The sequence below is a fragment of the Xiphias gladius genome, chromosome 12, assembly GCF_016859285.1.
Source record: "Xiphias gladius isolate SHS-SW01 ecotype Sanya breed wild chromosome 12, ASM1685928v1, whole genome shotgun sequence".
In the NCBI taxonomy this organism is placed as follows: domain Eukaryota; kingdom Metazoa; phylum Chordata; class Actinopteri; order Istiophoriformes; family Xiphiidae; genus Xiphias; species Xiphias gladius.
The window spans coordinates 17824775-17845276 of record NC_053411.1 but is presented as its reverse complement, the minus strand read 5'-3'; the positions used below and the strand labels follow the sequence as shown (position 1 = coordinate 17845276).

The following is a 20502-nucleotide window of genomic DNA, read 5'->3' as shown; positions in this document are numbered from 1 at the left end:
GGCTCGCTTGTTTAAAGGCACTTAGCACTTAAAGGCACTTAGTTCATCCCTATTACATAAATAGGGATGAACTGACGGGAAATTGACGGAAATGGAAATAAAATTCTGCTGCGAGACGTTCTGCTGCTGGTGGACGAGGTTCGTCAGAGAAATCAGACAATGAGGAGAGAAGTGCTGGGACCTTCTATCAGTTGTTTTTGCACAGAATAAAACTACTCTAGTCTTAATAGCTCTGCCTCAGCTGATCTGTTATTGGTGTTGTTGTTTTTACGGGACAGGAAACTGCTGTACTGCAGTCACTCTGGAGCTCTGACATTTAAGAGTTTGATCAGTACTTTTTATTCATAAGTTTGGGAGAAAAAGAGAAAGATTTTAACTTTTATCTTTCATATTTTTCAAAGTGCTAGAAAAAAAAAAGGATATCCTGTGTGAAGGCAGATTAGGTTTTCCCCCCTTGTTTATAAGGATCTAATTTAAAACAGAAGCCTCTACTCTACAGACATGGAAATAATGGATTACGTCACCGTGATGGAGGATCTGTGCAGCTCAGGATGGAAACTATCTGAACCCGACCTCAGTGTCAGCCACCGAGGATTAGAGACGAGGGTCTGGGTGTCTCCTTCGTCCTCTTTCCTTCAGCAGAATGTGCAGCAAACCTGCACTTATTTTGTCCCGTCTCACCATCTTGGATCCAGAACTTTAATATTAGTTTCATATTAAAATGCCAGACACTGTGTTTTTTTTTCCGCCGAGTCACTGGAGAAACTTCAGCCCTGAAATGACAACCGCAGCATTTTGGAAAAAGCATTAACATGACTGACGGTGCCGTCAGCAGTGAGTTAAAGGCTGATAGAGGTGTTTTTTGTTTGTGTGAGCCCCTTTGCTACAGGTCACACACACACAAATCCCTTTGAGTCAACAGTCTTGTACTTGACATCATCCACCAGCAGCTCTTTCACCTGGTGTGGCTGAGTTGGAGGTGGTTTCCCTGACTCCGCTCCACACAGATACCTTCCTCTGCCTCTGCTGAGACACACCTGTCCACTGCTGACTCATCTGAAAACTCCCGCAGTTGGCAGTTCTGTGAGCTGTAGGCAGGAGAAGTTGCATGGACGGCCGTGGAAAATTTCCCACCCACCAACGATTATTTTTATTATGAGATAATCCGCTGGGTTTATAAGTGAATCCCTCCGTCCATAAGATGACAGACAATAGTGAAAAAAGTCCTTCGCAGTTGACGAACATGAAGCATGTGAGTTTCAGGAGACGAAGAACAACAGATCTGTGTGGAGCCATGAGGAGACTGGAACCTTCCTCCCATTAGCACAGGAAACAAACCGAATTGACATTATTTTGTTGTGACGTCCGAGTCTCCGTATGAACCGGGGCGGTGACCTCTACATTTATCGGTTGCGTCGAGCTGATAGGCAACAGGAAGCCGGTAACTTATGAAATCAAGACGCGTTTTTACTTTCCTTACAATGGTGATTGTGTCGATGCTACATGTGTATTATTTTTACGGAAAATAAACAAAATTAAAAAATTATTTTAAAATTTAAACTTCATATTTGTGAGCTGATCTTCACTGGGAACCAATGGGCTTTTAGGTGAAGGCCACGGAGACAGTAAGGAACGGACTCAGTGCTGGTGTTGCTCTTTTTATGGGATTTTTTTCATGACAAGAAAAAATACAGAATAACACCTGCCTCATGCTTTTAATCGAGGATGGTGGAAACGCAATAATTCACTCCAGGGTGTACGGAAACTCTTTGCCTCCACTGTCACCTCATCCTGTATTACTGCTCACATATGAGACACTCACACTTTGTCTCCATTACGATAAACACCGTGTTGTCTTCAGGACCCTGCGTCCGTGAGGAGGATTTTTGCGATGTTGAGGAAACCTCTGGCTGATATCAGCTCCAGATGAGTCACTGTGGGTGGCACAGCATTACTCATCATCGGCCCTGTGTGTGTGTGTGTGTGTGTGTGTGTGTGTGTGTGTGTGTGTGTGTGTGTGTGTGTGTTTGAATGTGAGGTCATGTTTGTTTAGTAAAACCTTTGAACAGAGCCCAAATGAATATGTAGTGCAAATATTTGTCATTGCATCATTTCTCAAACAGGTTTGCAGTGGCTTTTGGGTGTGTGAACGAATGAGAGTGCGAGTTTTATTGTACACTTTCACTGGCGGCCATGTTGGGATCCCAGCCCAGCTCTTCGGTCTGTTTTTATCTCTCAGTATATACAAGGTGCAGACCTCTATCATGTATTGAGTATTTCGAGTATTGGATGTTGGCTGACATTATTTCCACAAAATATGATGAAAGCTAATAACTTGTGAAAGAAGTGTTTTAACTTTACTTAGAATGATAATTGTGTTGATGCTACATGTGTATTATTTTTCCAGTATATAAACAAAAATCGACCAACTCGTATGTATGTTGTATCATGACAGTAGCAGATATAGGAAATAACCTGGACGCAATAATTGCAAAACAATTCTTAACACATTAACAGGCACTAAAAGTTGTGTAACTTAACTAAACGGCGGCAGCGAGTCTCTCTGAAGTCCACGGGCAGCAGGGATCAGGGGGTAGTATCCACAGGCCAGCGGGCGCTCGGGTTTGCAGTACTAAATTATCACTATATATCCGTATCTGTGACATAAAAAAACATACACCGAAGAAGAGGGTTTTACCCATAGTGCCTGCTCATACTGGAATCCGTCGTAACTTACCAGCAGTGAGGAAGATCGCGTGCTCACGCCAAAGTAACAAAGCAACAACATAAAAGTATTTTATTGCAAGTAAAAGCCCTGCGTTCAAAATCTTGCTTTCCCTAAGTAAATGCGCGCGTGTGTTATCAGCAAAATGTACTTCATGTGTCAAAAGTCTTTCGACTGATGCCTCAAAGCTTCAGCAGCAACTTTTCCTGTTGCGGCTGCTCCAGGTGGAGCTGGTCAGTTTAGGAGCCCCACCCACCTGGTTAGGAGCCCGACCCCCTTTTGGTGGGGAACCACTGGAACCACCGGAGAATTCTACCTCAGTTACTTACAACTCATAGACATTTGAAACATGACAAGGGCCCCGACTAGACACTGCTGTTTTACAAACCACTTTAACAATATATTGTATTTTATATGCTTATCTTTAATTATAAAGCTTAACAACAGTCATGTAGAATACAAAGAACAATATTTCCCTTTGAAAAGGAGACTTATTCTAGTGTACAGTAAATGCACCTAGTTATTTTCCACCAGTGCTTTCTGAATGCCAGCCAACCACAGCTGCTGTCTTTTAGGAAAGCTTTTAGCAGCCACGTTTCAAGTCTCGGCCGTAGGAGCTCTAAAAGAACCAAAAGGAAGATTTAGGGCAGAGTGTCGCTCACACTGAGAATCCGTGGAGTTAATTTTTACCTGCCTGGCTGTTAATTTCATCCTGTGCTGAGAACATAACTGGAGCTGAATACGTCCACAATCCAAGAGTCCCGTTCGACCCGCCCTCAGCTCAACGCTAACAGGCTGTTCTCTAATGTTCCTCCACAACAGAGACTCACAGCTGACAGTTTTATTATTTTATTTATCTGGACCCTGATGTGTGTGAAGAAGCCCCCTCAGCAGACAGTTGGTTGGGAAAATCATCAGAGCAGGACAAAGTAGGAGGAGGAGGGATTTTTCATGCACTGTCACTGTCGGTCACTCATTCACTCTGTCTGTTTTTTCTTCACCAGTCTGTCATGAGCTGTGGTCTCTCTCTCTCTCTCTCTTTCTCTCTCAGTATTGAGGACAGGGCCGACACTGTGGGAACGTGGAGCAAAGGCAGAGAGATGGATGTATGGAGGGATCATAACTGGGTCGGCAGAGAGAAGCTAACGCACAAGTGTGCAGCGGCTCGTTCGTTTCAGCAGCTCAGCTCAGGGAAATCACGTTTTTTGTTTTGTTTGTTTTGTTTTTCTGAATGAGTACACAGCAGATTTCCCAGCATGCATTTGACGCTGTGCCACATCACAGGCCCGGGTGTCGATGCCAGTTTAAGGTCGTGACAGCATCTGGAGACGAAGAGCCCGTCAGACTAATCAGGTCATTAAGTTCTGGATACCAAAAAACAAACAGACAGACATTCATGTTCCCCAGAGGATGAATCCCACTGACTTTGGTGGTCCTCTGACTTTTCCTCTAGCGTTCTGTCTCTTTGTGGTAGTTTTAAATCTCTTTGTGGTTTTTTTGTGTCTCTTGGATTGACTTTTTTTTTTAAAGGTTTGCTGGGCCTTTGTCTAGTTGGTCCATTCAGAAATTCGTCCGTGAGTACAACCACTCATATTAGTAGTTGTAGAACTTGCTATAGCAGCAGTAGTCATACTACTAGTTTTGGTAGTAGTAGTTTTTGGTAGCGGTGGTGAAATAGTCAAACTGTTAGAGGTAATAGTTGCAGTAGTAGTGGTAGTAGTAATAGGAGTAATATTAGCAGTACTAATAGTACTTGTAGCAACAGTAGTTGCTGTAGCAATACTATTAAAGCCTGTGGTTCTAGTAGAGACAGCAACGTTGTCAAACTGAGTCCAATCATCAGTTCAGACTCTGACTCCTCATCAACCCCGCAACCCACATTATCCAATCAGAGCCCTTGGTGTGAACCGGGTCATCAGCTCAGCCCTGGTCTATTTTTACTTTCCGAGTCGCGTGATTGGATGATGTCATTGTCACTCGTGTTAAAATCACCCCCCAAAACTGTTAAGAGAGACAGAGACAGAGAGAGAGAGAGAGAGAGAGAAGTCCAGACCTTTTGTTTACGAGAAGATGGAGGGATAAGAGAGCAAACAACACGGAGGGAGAGAAATGAATGAGGAGAACGCGACAGTGTTTAATATTAATAGTGACACACACACAACACACACACACACACACACACACACACACACACACACTGACCCCGATTTTGTTGTCTGCCCAGTAAACAAACTTTCATTGTTTGTAGCTCGTTCTGTTACCACGACGATCAGTAGCCTTCTGACCGTGTTGCCACGGTAGCGCATGCAGCACACTCACACACAAACACACACACACACACACACACACACTCACACACACACACACTACAAGGAGAAAACACTTCACCAAATTCCCTGGCTAATTCTGCTATTTTTCACATTTTCTTTCCTTTTTCAGCAAATGTATCAAACTTATAAAATCAGTTTAGGTATTTAATGAAATATGAACAAAGCTGGTAAACTCGGCTCAGCAAAAACACCAACCTTGAATCATCAATACTTATTTTAATTGAAAGACAGAACGTTTTTGAGCCGATTCCCACGGCTTGCTGCCATAGCGTTCATTGTAAACTAAAACTGGGCCAAGAAGTAGGTATTCAAAAAGTAAAAAAGAGACTTTGAAAAGGCAAAATCGATCTAAATAAGAATACAACAGTCTTTAAATGTTTGTTGTTTATTAACCATTCACCACCAGCAGGATTTTTAGTTGAAAACTGCCTTTTTCTAATGAATTCGTCTTAAAATTACTTCTAAATATGTGTGGTTTTTTTTTATAAGAATTCCAGATGAGTTCAGCACCTGCTCCAAACAAATAAGACATAATACTTGTGATTATGTTCGTTTTAAAGAGTGCCAGCCCTGCCAGAAATACTACAAAATTTAAACTGAAAATGGAAAGAAAAATAGAAACTCTTTAAGAAATAAGGAGTATTAAACTCACAATTTAACTGATGTAGTAGCTGATTTCTTCACCAGATGTATGCCGGATTTCTCTGCAGACCCAAGAGATTTACGAGCCGTGTTCAGTCTTGTTTGAGCAGTCAGTTAATCATGCCCATGAGCAGGGCAGCATTAAAATTACAACATATTTAAATGGAGTTTGGATGCGACATTTTTAAATGAATGCATGAGCAGTACTCAGGTCAGGATGGACTTGTTGCAGCAGTAACACACTACTTCGCGCACACGCACAGACCCACGCACACAAACACACAGGTCATCCTGGGTTGTTAACACGATTAAGTTGTCAGTTTGACGGAAGAAATCGCTTGATCAAACAGAGATGTGAGATTAAGTTATGTAACACACACACGCGCGCGCGCTAATCTTTAATTCATCTGCAGGAAGCGTATATCTTTGTCGACATATATCCAGAACTTCACACGGGGGAACCAGCCTGTATTTTTGTGTGTGTGTGTGTGTGTGTGTGTGTGTGTGTGTGTGTGTGTGTGTGTGTGTGTGTGTGTGTGTGTGTGTGTGTGTGTGTCTGTGTATCTGTGTTAAATAATTTAGCAGTGCAGGAATTTAGTCCAGAAGCGATGTAAACAAGCAGAAGAGCAGTTATTAGTAGAAACATTACAGTAAAAGAACTTTAGAGCAAGTAGAAACAGCATTAAAACAAACAGAAATGTACTGAGGGTGGGTTGAAACATAATGATGAGCAGTAAAAAGAAGCCGATCGAAGTGCCATCGTAAGGGCTAAAACATTACGTGGGAGCCTGAAAGCAGATAGAAACATCAGTGGGGGGGAACAGGAGTAGAAATGCCCACCGGTGTTGCGCTGGAATACATTAGTGGATTGGCAGAGAATTAATCGACAACAAGTTTGATAATCGATTAATTGCTTCAGTCAATGATCAAGCAAAAATGCTCAACAATAGCTGATTCCAGCTTCTCAAATATGAAAAATTGTGGCTTTTCTTTGTTTTATATCACAGTAAACTCAATATTTTCCCGTTTTAGACTTTTATTCCAAGTGCATTCAGCAATTTAAACAAAAAAAAATCTTTCTCCACAGTATTTTGTGTAATGTTTTATTATTTCATCTGTTATTTTTCACTCGCATACGGCAGCGTACTCCTGGTCTCTGTGGTATTTTGTTGCCACATTTGTTTCTACACGTCACTTGTTTCACGTTGCACGTTCTCGTGCTGCTTTTATGTTCCGGTTAGCCAAAGACAATTTTCCACTCTGGTGAACAATAACGTTGTATTCTATGCTATTCTACGGCTGAGGCTGATGGGAATGTCACTAGTTCGTGTATTTGCCACAAACTCAGGGAAAAAAGGCGACGCTCCAAAGGACAAAAAAAGGAAAACAAACCCAAAAAAAAAAAGAAACTTCTACCATGTTGGTGCCTTTGTAACTTTGGTCCAGTATCTCTTCCAGTCATTCTGACTTTTTTGCTGAATTTAAAGAGTTACCTTTCAAAGGAGACCAGGGTTACAACTGTGATCAAAAGGGTTGAGGAACCGTAACCTTCTTTTTATTGTGGTTCGTTATTTTCAGGCCTGTGCACAAAAATAGGGTGGTTTGGTAACAGGTTAATAGGCTGGTAAATCAGCTGACGTGTTTTGGCATTAAGCCTCCATCGGCACATCATTAGTTTTGCAGGTATTTGGTGACGAATTAATGTATTGGACAGCTTATCAACCTGTAACTGCTATTTATGAGTTGGCGTTTTTGTAGTGTGCTCGGTCGTTGGTTGACGAACAGATTGAATCCAAATTAAAAATGTCTAAGCAAACAAACAACATGATGTTTTAAAAGAAGTAAGTCTAAAGTAAAACTGTCTTCATCTCTGAATCGATCGACATTCCTCATAACAAGCAACTTATGGTTTGTGGCTCATGAGTCCGGGGTTCTGGTCTCTCTTAAAAACCCCAATAATCACAGATCAAACCTGAACGTTGGGTCTGTTCTGGCCAGGCAGTCACATGGAAGACTGAGCCCGGACAATAGAAACACCTTTGAGAAGCAGGTGGTTTCACATCCAGCGCGTGTGCGAGTGTGAGGAGGACGATGATGAAGCTGTTTGATCGCTCAGAGAAAACAAACACATCAAGTTTCAATGAGAGTCAACACCAGAACACACTCAACCACGACACAAAAGCAAATGTTTAATGTTACATACTGTTATTAATGTTTAATTAGCTTTCATTTAATTACAGACATTTTTGAAAGTGACACACACACACATTTACACACACACTTAACCAGTATGAATAAAGCAGATGAATGTCAGTGTGAGTCCAACATAGTTGGATTTTTCCAAGTCATTCATCTCAGCGTTCATTTAACCGTACAACACAGCTCCTCCTCCTATTCCTCTCCTGACATGATCAACATAATCCGTAATCCAATGCTATATCTTCATAAACGCTTTAATAAACATTTTACAAATAAACGAGGCAGACGGTGAATGTTTATGAGACAGTCAAGGAGCAGAAACGCAGCCTGAAAAGAAACAAAATGTCCTGGAAACGTTTTGAAAATCAAAATCTGGGCGTCACAAGCTACTTCTGTTTTATTTTATTTTTGTGCTTTTGTTCCTGCAGCATTTTAAATTAGCTCGGCAATGAAATCCCATGGCAAGGGTCAGCAATTAGATTCAGCCCTGTACCCTCGGTTGTCAGTTTTATGAGGTACCCTTAGCTAAGTCTAATGCAACAGTCCTGCAGTAAATCCTCCTTCGTGAAGGTTATAATGTTCAGTTTGTGTTGAAACTGTTTTAGAGAAGGTGCCGATTCAACTGTATGGTCATTGTGGAGGCTGCAGGTTGTGGTGCTGTTGATTATTATACTGAGAGGTGTCTCTGTTGTTCAGCCTACACTCTTTGATTTAAATGGGGCGGACAAAATGATAGAAACAGCTGCGAGTATACGGTTCATGTTGATGCGTGGACCGACAGCCACGTGGATCAGTCGGTTTGTGTGCACGCCCCAATGAAAGGTGGTTAGACGAGAAGACTGATACCACTTCTGATGTCTGACAGTTAGATACGAAGATTCAGGCAGCAGCTGCTTAGCTTAGCTTATTTTAGCTTAGCTTAGTTTAGCACAAAGACTGCACACAGGGGAGCTAGCAGGAAATCCACCTACCAGCACAGCTCACTGATAAACTCGTTGTATCTCGGAGTCACGCCATGAGTCACTTTTTAAACAAAAGCTTCTGAACATTTTTCTCACTTTTCTTTTCATTTCCATCCAGCTCTCTGGTTATCTGCATCTTCTGACTTCTGGATTTGACTTTTGACCCATCAGCAGCCTCCGATGTTCCTAAGGCGATGACCCATCTTCATCATCGTCACCGCTCCCCTCGCCATGGTCACCCATCCTCTCGGTGACCAACCTTTCCGCCACCGAATCCCCCGACTCCCCTCTCTGCTCCCGTCCAGGCAGCCGTGGTAATGCATGTGATGGGCAGCGTCTCCCCGGCCAATGAGAGGCAGGTTTTCTCCCCCCAAGAGGAGGACGTGGCCTTGGCCGTCGTCGTGCCGACGTCTCCTCTTTCTACTCCGTTGAGATTTTCTGATATCGAAGGTGATCGGACAAAACCGCCTCCCCCTGCCCTTGCTCCCCATCCTCCTCCTCCTCCCCCTCTTCTTCCTCCTCCTCCTCCTCCTCCTCCTCCCCCCTCCTCCCCTACCACCCCTGCTTCCAGGGCTGGGAGACCCCGCAGGCGAAGGCCTGAGGAAGAAGAAGAAGGTGAGGAGTTTCTTCTGGAAAACGATACCAGAGGAGCAGGTAAAGTCTCAGCTCGGCAAAACTGATTCACACATTTATTATATTAAAGCGTCATATATACATATATCCTGTGTGTGTGTGTGTGTGTGTGTGTGTGTGTGTGTGTGTGTGTGTGTGTGTGTGTGTGTGCGTTGCAGGTGAAGGGGCGGGCCAACCTGTGGACTCAGGGCCAAGTTCAGCAGGAGTACCAGATCGATGTCCAGACCATCGAGGAGCTGTTTGGTCAGAACGACTGTCAATCAAACGCCAAGGGCCCTCCCACCAGGGGAGGGAGGATCAGGAGCTCATTCAGAGAAACCAAAGAGGAGGTGTGTGTGTGTGTGTGTGTGTGTGTGTGTGTGTGTGTGTGTGTGTGTGTGTGTGTGTGTGTGTGTGTGTGTGCGCACAGACAGATAAAAGGCCCCCCGACCCTCCCATATAGGATCTCCAGGCTGACAGAACGACTGTGGATGTTTTGCGTCTCTTTATAGTCGTTTTGTGTCTCTTTGTGTTTGTTCTGTGTCTCTTTGTAGTCATGTCACGTCACGTTAGCATTAGCAGCTGTTTACTTACCAGTCCAGAAGAAACATTCTGAGTTCAGCATCAAACTTCATTCCTTTACTTGCCAGGAGCTTCCTCCAGTGATGGAGAGCAACGCAAATGTTAACTCTTGTTTTGCTTCTATTTCTATCACTTCTTTTCTTTGCTGCCCAACGTGGTTTCTTGCCCTCTGGGCAGGGCTTTCTTCGCCCTCTCATCTCAGACTGAGGGCAGAATGGACACTACAGCGACTCACTGTCGTTGTGTAACGAGATGGGACAGGCTGGGGCTAGCCGGCTAGCATGCTAACTTCAGTAGATATTCTGCAACACAATACATAGACGCGTTCGACTCAACGTCAAAACTGTTAAACTATTTCTTCACATTCTGTTGATTCTGTTTTTAGTTAATTTTTTGAATGTTTTAAACCTAAATAATTACATACTGCGCCTTTTAACAGGAAATATTTACAGTCACTTCATGCAGAGGCTCTGGCCCAGGGGCCCCATGACCTCTGGACCTGTGCCCGTTAGGCCCGCTTGGTAATTGTTGACCCGTGTGTGTGTGTGTGTGTGTGTGTTTGTGTTTGTGTGTGTGTGATGCAGGGTGGAGTGTGCTGCTGTTTGTTGAAGGTGTGGACGGGGAGAGGTGTGTGTAGACAGTTTCCACCTGGGCTGTGACCTCGAACTGACACCTCCTCACCTCTCTCTCTCTCTCTCTCTCTCTCTCTCTCTCTCTCTCTCTCTCTATGTCTCTCTCTCTCTATGTCTCTCTACCAGGTCTCCATTCTGGACTCTAAGCGAGGGATGAACGTTGGGATTTTCCTCAAACAGTTCAAGAGGTAAATCTCGCTTAATGACTCTGACCACAAACAAACACTCGCACACTTTTCACCTCTGAGATTTTCCATTCCATTCCATTGTTAAATCAGAGCAATACGCTGTCGGGCCTGATTTGTGTGTGTTCAAAATGTTCGTGTTCAGACTGAAAACAGCAACGTGTTTGCACTGGTAGGGGTGTTTTCACTTAGATACCGGTAAAACAATAACCAATCATCCAGGAAGGCGTAGGTGTTGGGTCCGAGTCAGTTTCCCCATTGATTTGTATAGCTCTTTAACCCTAATGCTAACACTCAAACCCAAACCAGCTGTCTCTGCAACGCCTAACAGTTACTTAACCTGAGACCTAACCCCAACGATAGGGGGCTGCATTACAGGAAACACTTTTCAACAAGGAAACGGACTTCAACACAAGACTGGTTTGAGTAGGCCTAATAGATTCATGAGTTTGACGGTTTGAAGGGCACTGCTTTGGGACTCCTGATGTGCCAACAAAACGGTCTGAAGAAGACCAAACTCTGAGCCTGCTACGGTGCAAGTGTCCTGTTTCAGGCGATGAGGCGATGAAATGATCCAGGAAGATCAGTTTGAGTAACAGAATGAGTTGAAAAATAAACGATTATCAGACCGCGTTTCCATCCACCTGTTTTTATGCAGATTTTTCCATTTTTGCAGAAAAAAATTTGGCTCAAAGTGGAGAAGTTGGCGTCGCTCAAGCTTCCAGTGAAAACTTGACCTCAGATACCACAACACTGCACTTTTAGCAATTAGTAATACCTGAGACAGGATTTTATAACTGTGGAAAGCTATTATGACAGAAGATATTTGGTCTGTGTGCATCAGTCAGTCTGGGCAAAACACTGGTTGGAAACGAATAACATGCCAACATGTCACTTACGGATGTGAATTTATATGTCAACGCCATACATCAGACCCGAATATCTTCCATATGGCCTGGGATAACAGTTTAACAAAAAGGATGTTGGTGTGTGTGTGTGTGTTAAAGAGAAATTGCGTGATGTGTCTCCTCGCCCTCATCCCGAGGTGTTATGGGTAAACAGACGCGGTGATGCTGGTGTATTGTGAAGGAATGCAGCTCAAGACGTGTCTGATTCCATATCACATTAGAGAGACGGGTTCACGTGCATGGATGGATTGTCGAACGAGCCGATGGGGCACTGACCCCGGGGCCCGAGACTTCAGGAGGCCCCTGGGTTTCAACTGGAAAAAGTCACTGAAAAAGATGCTAAATTACTACAATAAGAGGAGAAATTACCACAAAGAGAGACAAAACAACCACAGAGAGACACAAAATTACTGCAAGACACTCAAAATGGACACAAATAGACTCAAAATCACACAAGACGAACACAAAGAAACGCATAACTGCTGCAAAAAGATGCAAAGCGATGTAAAATGAACACAAAGGATACACAACAGCCATAATGAGATGCAAAATGACCGTAAAGAGACACGAAATGATGGGAAAGATGTAAAGAACCACAAAGATGCAAAATGTCCACAAAAAGACACAAAACAGGCACAAAGAGATGCAAAATGGCCACAAAGATGCAAAACAACCAGATCAGAAAAAGATCAGAGTCACAAAACAACACAAAGACAAACAAAAGGCCACAAAGATGCAAAATGATTACAAACAGACACACAACAGCCACAAGGAGTCAAAAAAAAGAGAGAGCCAAATTGCCGTCACCCGTTGTTTCATAATGCATCCATGGTGACGTCACTATTAAAATACAACCTGGAAGAATTGATCCGTTTATGGCTTTGTAAGGTCTTCTATCACAACTATTCTGAGCTATCAACTTAAATAGAAGCCAAAACCGACAAGGCTGCCCCCACAAGGAAATCAGTCTCAGCGGCCCTGGCAACCTTCACACTGTCAAACATCACTGCCATACTTCAAATGAAAAATCCAAACCTTTCATTTACATTCCTGAAGTCAGTCAGTTTTGCATCCCCACTGGATCTCAATACACACGGACAGGGAGGGAAGCAAAATGGCGTCTTTAAACGACGGAGGTTTGGTTTAGTGACCAGTGGAGGGAGGGGAAGCTGGAGCAGAAAGGGTCCTGAATGTGTTTACGTTGTATCGACAACATCACCGTGTTCAGACCGAGTGCTTACCAAACACTCTGAGAGACATACAGGCATGAGGGAGGGAGACCAAATGAATGACAGGTGCCGGGTGTCTAAAGTGGAAACAGGTTTGCTACACTGCTGGCGCTCTTCTTTTTTATCCTCAACTTATCAGCTCAAACACCGAGCTTTTCTCCGTGTCTCATCTGTTTGGCCGTCTCGCGCCTTGGCGGCGGGCTTCCCGAAAGTGAAGTAAAAGTTGTAAAGTGAAAACCTTCCTCCCTCTCCAGGTCCAATCGGACGATAGTAGACGATATTCGCCACGGCAACAGTGAGCCTTATGGGGCGGAGCCTCTGCGAGAGCTGCTGAAACTGCTGCCTGATACAGAAGAGGTGACACGCATTAACACACACACACACTCTCTAAAAACAAATCGATCAGATCAAATGACTGAGAATTACTATCATTCATGGTCTCAGCATATTGGCAATATCCTTTCAATAAGAAGAGATCACATGAAAGTGATAGCAAAATGTATTGAGGTAAACAAAAGAGAGATGTTTTTGTTTTTGGCGATTAGACTCCATCTGATGTGAAGTATCTTTATTAAGCGAAGGCCCATATGATGATAGATGGAGTAGAGCCAGTGGGTGGTTGATGGAAGCCTTTGGACAAGGGTCCCTGGACTGCATGGAGCTTGTGGTGGTGATGGGGAGGAGGTGGGTTGGTGATATTAGTTGATGATACTTAAAGAACGGCACACAGTGATCGACTGGCTGGAGGAACTCGGGCAGAAAGGTCATTGGTCAGATATGGTGACGTTGGGGTTGTGAATGGAGGGATTTGACAGAATGAGAGAAATAACGTTAAGTCATAAAAAAAACAAGGCAGAACATGAGGGAAGAGGTCTTCCTTATTGAACTTTCACCAGAGCTTCACTGAAAATGGGGAAAGGCATAGCTGTTGCTAGAAATACTTATTGGTCGTTTGTCCCAATCCTCTGATACAACCCACAGGAGCTTCTCCTGATTTAGTGCCCCTACGCCGGCAGGTAGACTGGACCTTCGCAAACACACGGCTGAGCTTACGAAACGGTGACGGTTTCGTTAGGTTTAGGAACAAAAACTACTCGGTTAGGTTTAGGAAAACATTGTGGTTTCGGTTGATGTGAGAACCTCGTTAAGGTTAGTCCTCTTACCTTAACAAAATAATAATGAGCACGGTAATAATTACCTTGCTTAACATGCAGTTAAGGTCGTGGAAAGGTCATGGATTTAAAAAAAAAAAAAATACTACAACTGTCGGTTTCATGTGGGGAACGAACAGCGGTCTCCTGGGTTTTGGGTAACTTCCACATTTGCACCTCCCATAATTACTCGGGCCACTAGAGGTCGCCTAACGGTAAAACGTTAGCTATGGGTTGTAACAAGCTGCTTGCAGGGACGACCTAGGGGCTAAGGGATAGTCTCATTCAGTCATATGGTTTGCTGCAAACAAGAAAGACGTTAACGGACTTCAACTGCAACAAGGTCGCCAGGTTAGTTTTAAGATGTCCACACTACACCAGTACTGATAGCTCATAGTTTCACTGAAATGCACTATAGACTGTCCTGGTCCCCTGTAGACTTCGCCATGGCTCACTCCTATTTATAAAGAGAGCGATATTATCGGGCACAACCCATTCGTTCTCTGACCAACTACAATATCAAGACCAAATACGTAATTATCCTGCACATTTCTTAAGCAACTGCAATTTAGTAATTCCTCCTTCATGACCGAACATACTTAACGCTGTGTGGATTACTGCTGTTTCTTGGTTTATTGTGTCTAGAATGATCTCATTCAAGTTAGCGATACCTTTGGTCACTTCTTAATAAAATACTCTTTTTACTATGTGTCTTTAAGGATGAACTTTAAGGGCGTGGGCCCCAGTGGTGATGGAATCTAATGGGGAACCGAATAAATAAACAAACAAACACTGATGTCGTCATGTTGTTGTCTTCTCCTACAGGTGACGAAGCTGAAGTCGTACCGAGGTGACGTAGCCAAGCTCTCGTTGGCCGATTCCTTCATGTACCTGCTGATTCAGCTCCCCAGGTGAGACGCCACACCTTAACTCTGACATAAACTCCACAGTTCTGTTTTTTTTTTTTTTTTTTTTCCTCCGCGATCATACGTGATCATTTAAGGGTTGTCTCCTTGGTCGTCTAATACAGAAGTAGATTATCTTTCAAGAAATGACCAAGGCAAAGATTATGTATTTTTGTTTTGGGTTAGTAATTCTTATCCTCAATTGAGTATTTGTTGCACAGAATAAATGCTCCTGAATGCTGCAGGTGTCGTCATGTAGGCTGGAGGCCTACTTTTTTTTTTCTTTCTAATTCCAGGTCTGGTTTTCTAGACAGATTTTTTTTTTCCGTTTTTTTTGTATATACTGTAGTGTGATATATTGTTTACCCTTAAATTGTGAAATCAGTTCGCTTCTTTTCTTTATTGTTCATGTTGTTTTAACACGATGGGATCTACCGTGGATCCCTGGAAGACTGGCAACCGATTCGTGTAAGCTGACAGCGATCCAAATAAAGAACAAAGACTCAAAAAACAGAATGCGGGGGGGCGTCTTCTTCCAGGTCAAAATGCAGCTAAAGCTTCCAGAGTTTCTGGTAACAGCAGATGGTGGAAAGACTGAAGCGCGAAGCTGTGAAGAGAAACGTGCTCTTAATTAAGTGTCTAACAGCAACGTGCGTTTTGTTGCCCCTTCCCTGTCACTTTCTCATGAGGTCGTTCACGTATTTCCAAGCTTCCACTCATATACTCATATAAAACGTGGTCTTATCCATTAATTTCTCTCTCTCTCTAGTTACTCAGTCCGTATTGAGTCCATGCTGTTGAAGGAGGAGTTTCCCAGGGCGTGCGAGGCCATGAAACGAGACATTAGGATCCTTCGTTCTGCCACCAAAGGTGACGTCAGTACATCCGTTCACTGCCCTCTGCATGGTGCCACTGTTTCTAGCTCTCACAGCTCACATCTGGGTTTTGGCAGCTTCAACAACTGTGAAAAATTAAAGGTTAATTCTGGTGATATTGGATGTTCTTCTTATTGTCAACAAATCCCATGAAAAGACCAAAACTAACAATGAATGTATCCGACTAACAACAAGTATTGTCTGTGTATCCAAAGCTTAAAAATTCATCATCTTCAGCATGAACTCACACACTGTAGTTTATTTTGACTGAAACCACACACACCGTCCTGCTGCCACGAATCCTCAAAACAGCACCAACGTATTTTCAGTGGGGATTAATCCTTGCTGAAAATAGTCCCCAACAACTGCTTGATATATTTCCTCCTGTTTATTTGTTAAAAACTACAGTGAGCAGCTGTTTTCTGAAATTCTTTGGCTTTTAAAAAAAAAAAGAAATAAAAACCTGTATGTTTGTGGGCCATTTTGACAGATTTACATCTTCAGTAGGAACTAATGTGTTTGGGGCTGAGGGTCACAGATAAGGTAGGGAGGTCAGAAAATACCGAAAGACTAAATCAGTTTTATTGTGTGACAATGTTTCGATAAAGGTTTGGTTAAGTTTAGGAGGTCTCACAGCTGACGATGCATATGAGAGCAAAAACCAAGCCATGAGGTCAAAGGAACTGCCTGAGGAGATCAGAGACAGGATTGTGTCGAGGCACAAAAAAAATCTGGTGCATTGAAGGTTCTCAAGAGATTCTTCAGTGGAAGAAGTCTGGAACAACCAGGGCTCTTCCTACAGCAGGCCGCCCGGCCAGACTGAGCAACCGGGGGGAGAAGGGCCTTCGTAAGAGAGGGGACCAAGAACCTGATGGTTCCCCTGTGGAGACTGGAGAAACTTCCAGGTTTGTTGGAGGTTTAAATAAAACTGGATGGTGACCCACAGCTAAAAAGCTACGATAGCTTCCTCCATTTTGGATTCTCCGTTCCCTCAGAGTTCCCTCAACGGTGCAAATTTTCAAGTTCACTTACAAAAAGAATTGCAAGGTTTTACTTCGCCCACATAGATACACATTTATTGCATGAAAAAGAATCGATGTCTTCATGAAATGTTGCTGTTTTAACACTGATGATGTTGGTTTATTGTAATTTCATGGGATTTGTTGACAATAAACAAAAACAAAGCAAAAAAAAAAAAAAACACCAGACTTGTCCTTTAAAAATGTTTTGTCTCCATCTCTGGTAGAGATGATACATGCAGAGTGAAACATCAGTATACAGTGAAACCCTCTCCTCCCGTCATACACACACACACACACATACGCACTTCACACAATACGTCCTAACACCTCAGTTATTTTTAGCGTTGGGTGTGTGTGTGTGTGTGTGTGTGTGTGTGTGAGAACCTGTGATAACTACCTGAATTGTTAACTAACCCTTCCACATGTTAACACTGCCGGTGACAACACACACACACACACACATTCACGCTCCCACTCACACTCTGTGGTGCACACAGGGATTTTAGGATTATGAGCTTCTGGTTATCTTTTTTTATGAAGTGTGTGAAAATGTTTTCCACTTTATTCTTGTGCTTAGGTCTCTCCCTTCCCCTCTGCCTCCCTCTGTTCTTGAATCTTTTTTCCACGTGATGATTTCTAGCGGTTGATGTTTGGATTTGTCTGTCCGTCGATGTAAATAAGGAGGTTTCTCTCATTTTCCTCCAGAGTTGATGTGTTGTGAAGAGCTCCATGCTGTTCTCCACCTGGTGCTGCAGGCTGGAAACATCCTCAACGCTGTGAGTGGGAAAATCGGCATAAATGAATAATTAGACGAGGAACAAAGAGAGAGAGATGGAGAGAGGACGGTAGAAGGAGGCAAGGATGGTATAGAAAGCTACAGATGGTTTAGTTAACCCTTCAACGTATTGTTTCCCCTTTTAATTTTCCTTAAAGTAGCTTTAATGTGAGTAAAATCATCTTATTCCCACCATCTGGCTTTCTCGTACGTGAATCGGCTTGTTCCAGCTCTTTCATTTGATCTTTAAACTTTGTTTGTGTCTAATGGCTGTGTTCGTTGTGCGTTGCAGGGAGGTTATGCCGGAAACGCAGTGGGCTTCAAGCTGTCGTCCCTCCTGTCCCTGGCCGACACCAAGGCCAACAAACCGGGCATGAACCTGCTGCACTTCGTCGCCCTGGTCAGTAACCTGTGATGTCTGCGTGCCCGAAAATACAAGAAAAACGTTGCAGATCATCCGGTCGACCTCAGTAAAAATCATTTTGGAGGAAGAGACAGGACTTAGATATGAACTCTGCTGATCTTCTTTCTCCTTCAGGAAGCCCAGAAAAAAGACGAGAGGCTGTTGGAGTTTCCGCTGAAGTTGAGTCACGTCCAGGCGGCAGCCAGGTCAGACATGGCTGCACCTCACCAGAACACTCAGAAAGCTTTAGATCCATTCGCTCTGGAACAGCGCCCTCTGCCTGTGTGTAAGATTCAGAGCAGCAGATGTTCCCCAGAGAGCGGATTATAGACATGCACAGAGTTTAAACCCCCCCCCATATATATAGGACACCCTCCCAATCTGAAAGAGACACAAAACGACTCTTTCTGTGTCTCTTTATGGCTTTTTTTCGTCTCTTTGTGGTCCCTCTGAGTTCCTTAGTGGTCGTCTTGTGTCTTTTTGCGGACATTTTGTGTCTTCTACCTGAGCTCTATGGCTTTCAAACAAAAAATATTAACAGTCCCTTCATACAGAGGCTGTGGCCCAGGGTCTCATTGACCTCTCAGTCCTTTGCCCAGTACGCCTGTTCTGTAATCCGTCCGTGATTGTAAGTCCTTTATTGTGATTTGAAGACTGCTTTTAAGCAGTTGTGCAAACTATGCAATGCAACAGCTGTGTGAACAAAAATTACAACGAGAGGACAGAGATATTATTTTGTTCAGTCTCAGAATATTTTTGCAAATACCTTGTTTTTTTATGAGATTTTGATGTATTTTTTTTGGCAGGATCTCCTTGGAAATGCTGGACGCTGAACTGCAGTGGCTGATATCTCGCACGCGCTCAGTAGAGGAGAGCTTCCAGAGAGACACGGAGCTGCTGCAGCAGCTGGACAGCTTCCTGCAGGTAACACTCACCGGCATGCAACATAAAGGGGCACTCTGCCAATTTTACTCATCAAGATTAGTTTACTCGTCATGTTGAGCACCTCGTCATGTTGAGCACCGCTCAACATGACGAGGCTTAAGATGACATGGCTTAAGATTTCAATTATTTAACAGATCCCCCGCGTCGCAAATTGGTCGTGTGGGGACCGAAAAACATCTGCATTTAACAAGCTGGGAGAGTCTAAGGAAGAGACACTATTGAGTTGCATCACTGGAAGCGTGGGGTTGAGTGTGTTTGGAGCCTGAATCATACTGGCTAAATCTGTTCCCCAACTTTATGTGCGATACAACAGAACTGTACTAAAGTTTTAGGCACTGAAAGTGAAGTGAGGATACTTTCAAAAATAATGCAATGAATAGTTCTGATTTATCAGTGAACTTCATCCACCTAAATCAGATCGGTATTTGCCGTGACCCCCCATTAGCCTTTAAACCAGCACCAGTTCTCCTCGTTACACCTGGGAACAGTTTTTCAGGTTCTTGGCAGGTAGGTTGTTCTAAGGATCTTGGGGAACCTGCTGCAGTTCTTCTGTCTCATCATGTGGTCCCAGACTGAGTCCGTAATGTTGAAATCAGGGCTCTGTGGGGGCCAGACCATCTGCTCTAGGACTCCCTGTTCTTCTGGTCTCTGAAGATAGTTCTTTATGGAATCTGGCTCACTGTCCTGCTGCAGAATGAATCCAGGACCCTTTAGATGCCCCCTGATGGTGTTGTGTGTTGGACTTTTAGTTTTTTTTTTAGGTTTTTCTATGTCTATTAGAAAGCTGACAGTAGAGAGATGACAGGAAATGGGGGGAAAAAGAAGAGGAATGACATGAAACAAAGTTCCCCGGCTGGACTCAGAATTGGGGACTTAAACCCCTCGGACACCAGGACGCTCCAAGTATCCCTATAAGATTATTGCTCAAATTTCACACTAATTTTGTGTCTAAGGACATAATAATACAAGTGTTCATTCTCTAAACACACAAATAGAGTAACACTTCTATTCAGGAATTTTTAATTATGTTTTTGCAGAAGAAAAAGAACAGTACCTTGCTGTAGTAACAGTAGCCGTTGTTGCAGTGATAGTAGTAGTAATCATAGGTTTTAAGCGTAGTGGTTTAGCCGCAGCAATAGTCTGTTTTATTTCTGTCGTGGCACCTGACGCATCCTACTGTATGTGGATGCAAGACATATCTCGTATTCAAAAACAACACGTATACAAAACCAAAATAAAGGCATAGATGATGACATTATACAGTAGGTACACCTACATAATTTCAGGTTGCGTGTTTATGTGCAAAATTTCAAATAGAGTTTTGTACAAAATAGCAGAAGAAAAAGAAGAACTCCTACAAGCCTGAAGTGCATCCCACCCGGTCTAATTTGTCAGTAGTAGTACATGTTTTTATTGCTAA

The 20502-nt window shown here is 43.3% G+C and overlaps 1 protein-coding gene across 1 annotated transcript in view; it reads left to right on the top strand.

Moving 5' to 3' along the window:
• Window positions 1-20502, top strand: part of LOC120797224 (FH2 domain-containing protein 1-like) — a 33928-nt gene that overhangs the window by 6517 nt on the left and 6909 nt on the right. Inside the window, 11 exon segments of the mRNA XM_040140683.1 lie at window positions 8977-9412; window positions 9414-9512; window positions 9650-9820; window positions 10811-10872; window positions 13261-13363; window positions 14983-15068; window positions 15832-15932; window positions 17665-17735; window positions 18027-18134; window positions 18273-18343; window positions 18944-19061. Coding sequence (XP_039996617.1) covers window positions 9176-9412; window positions 9414-9512; window positions 9650-9820; window positions 10811-10872; window positions 13261-13363; window positions 14983-15068; window positions 15832-15932; window positions 17665-17735; window positions 18027-18134; window positions 18273-18343; window positions 18944-19061 — 1227 coding nt within the window. The 5' untranslated portion in view covers window positions 8977-9175.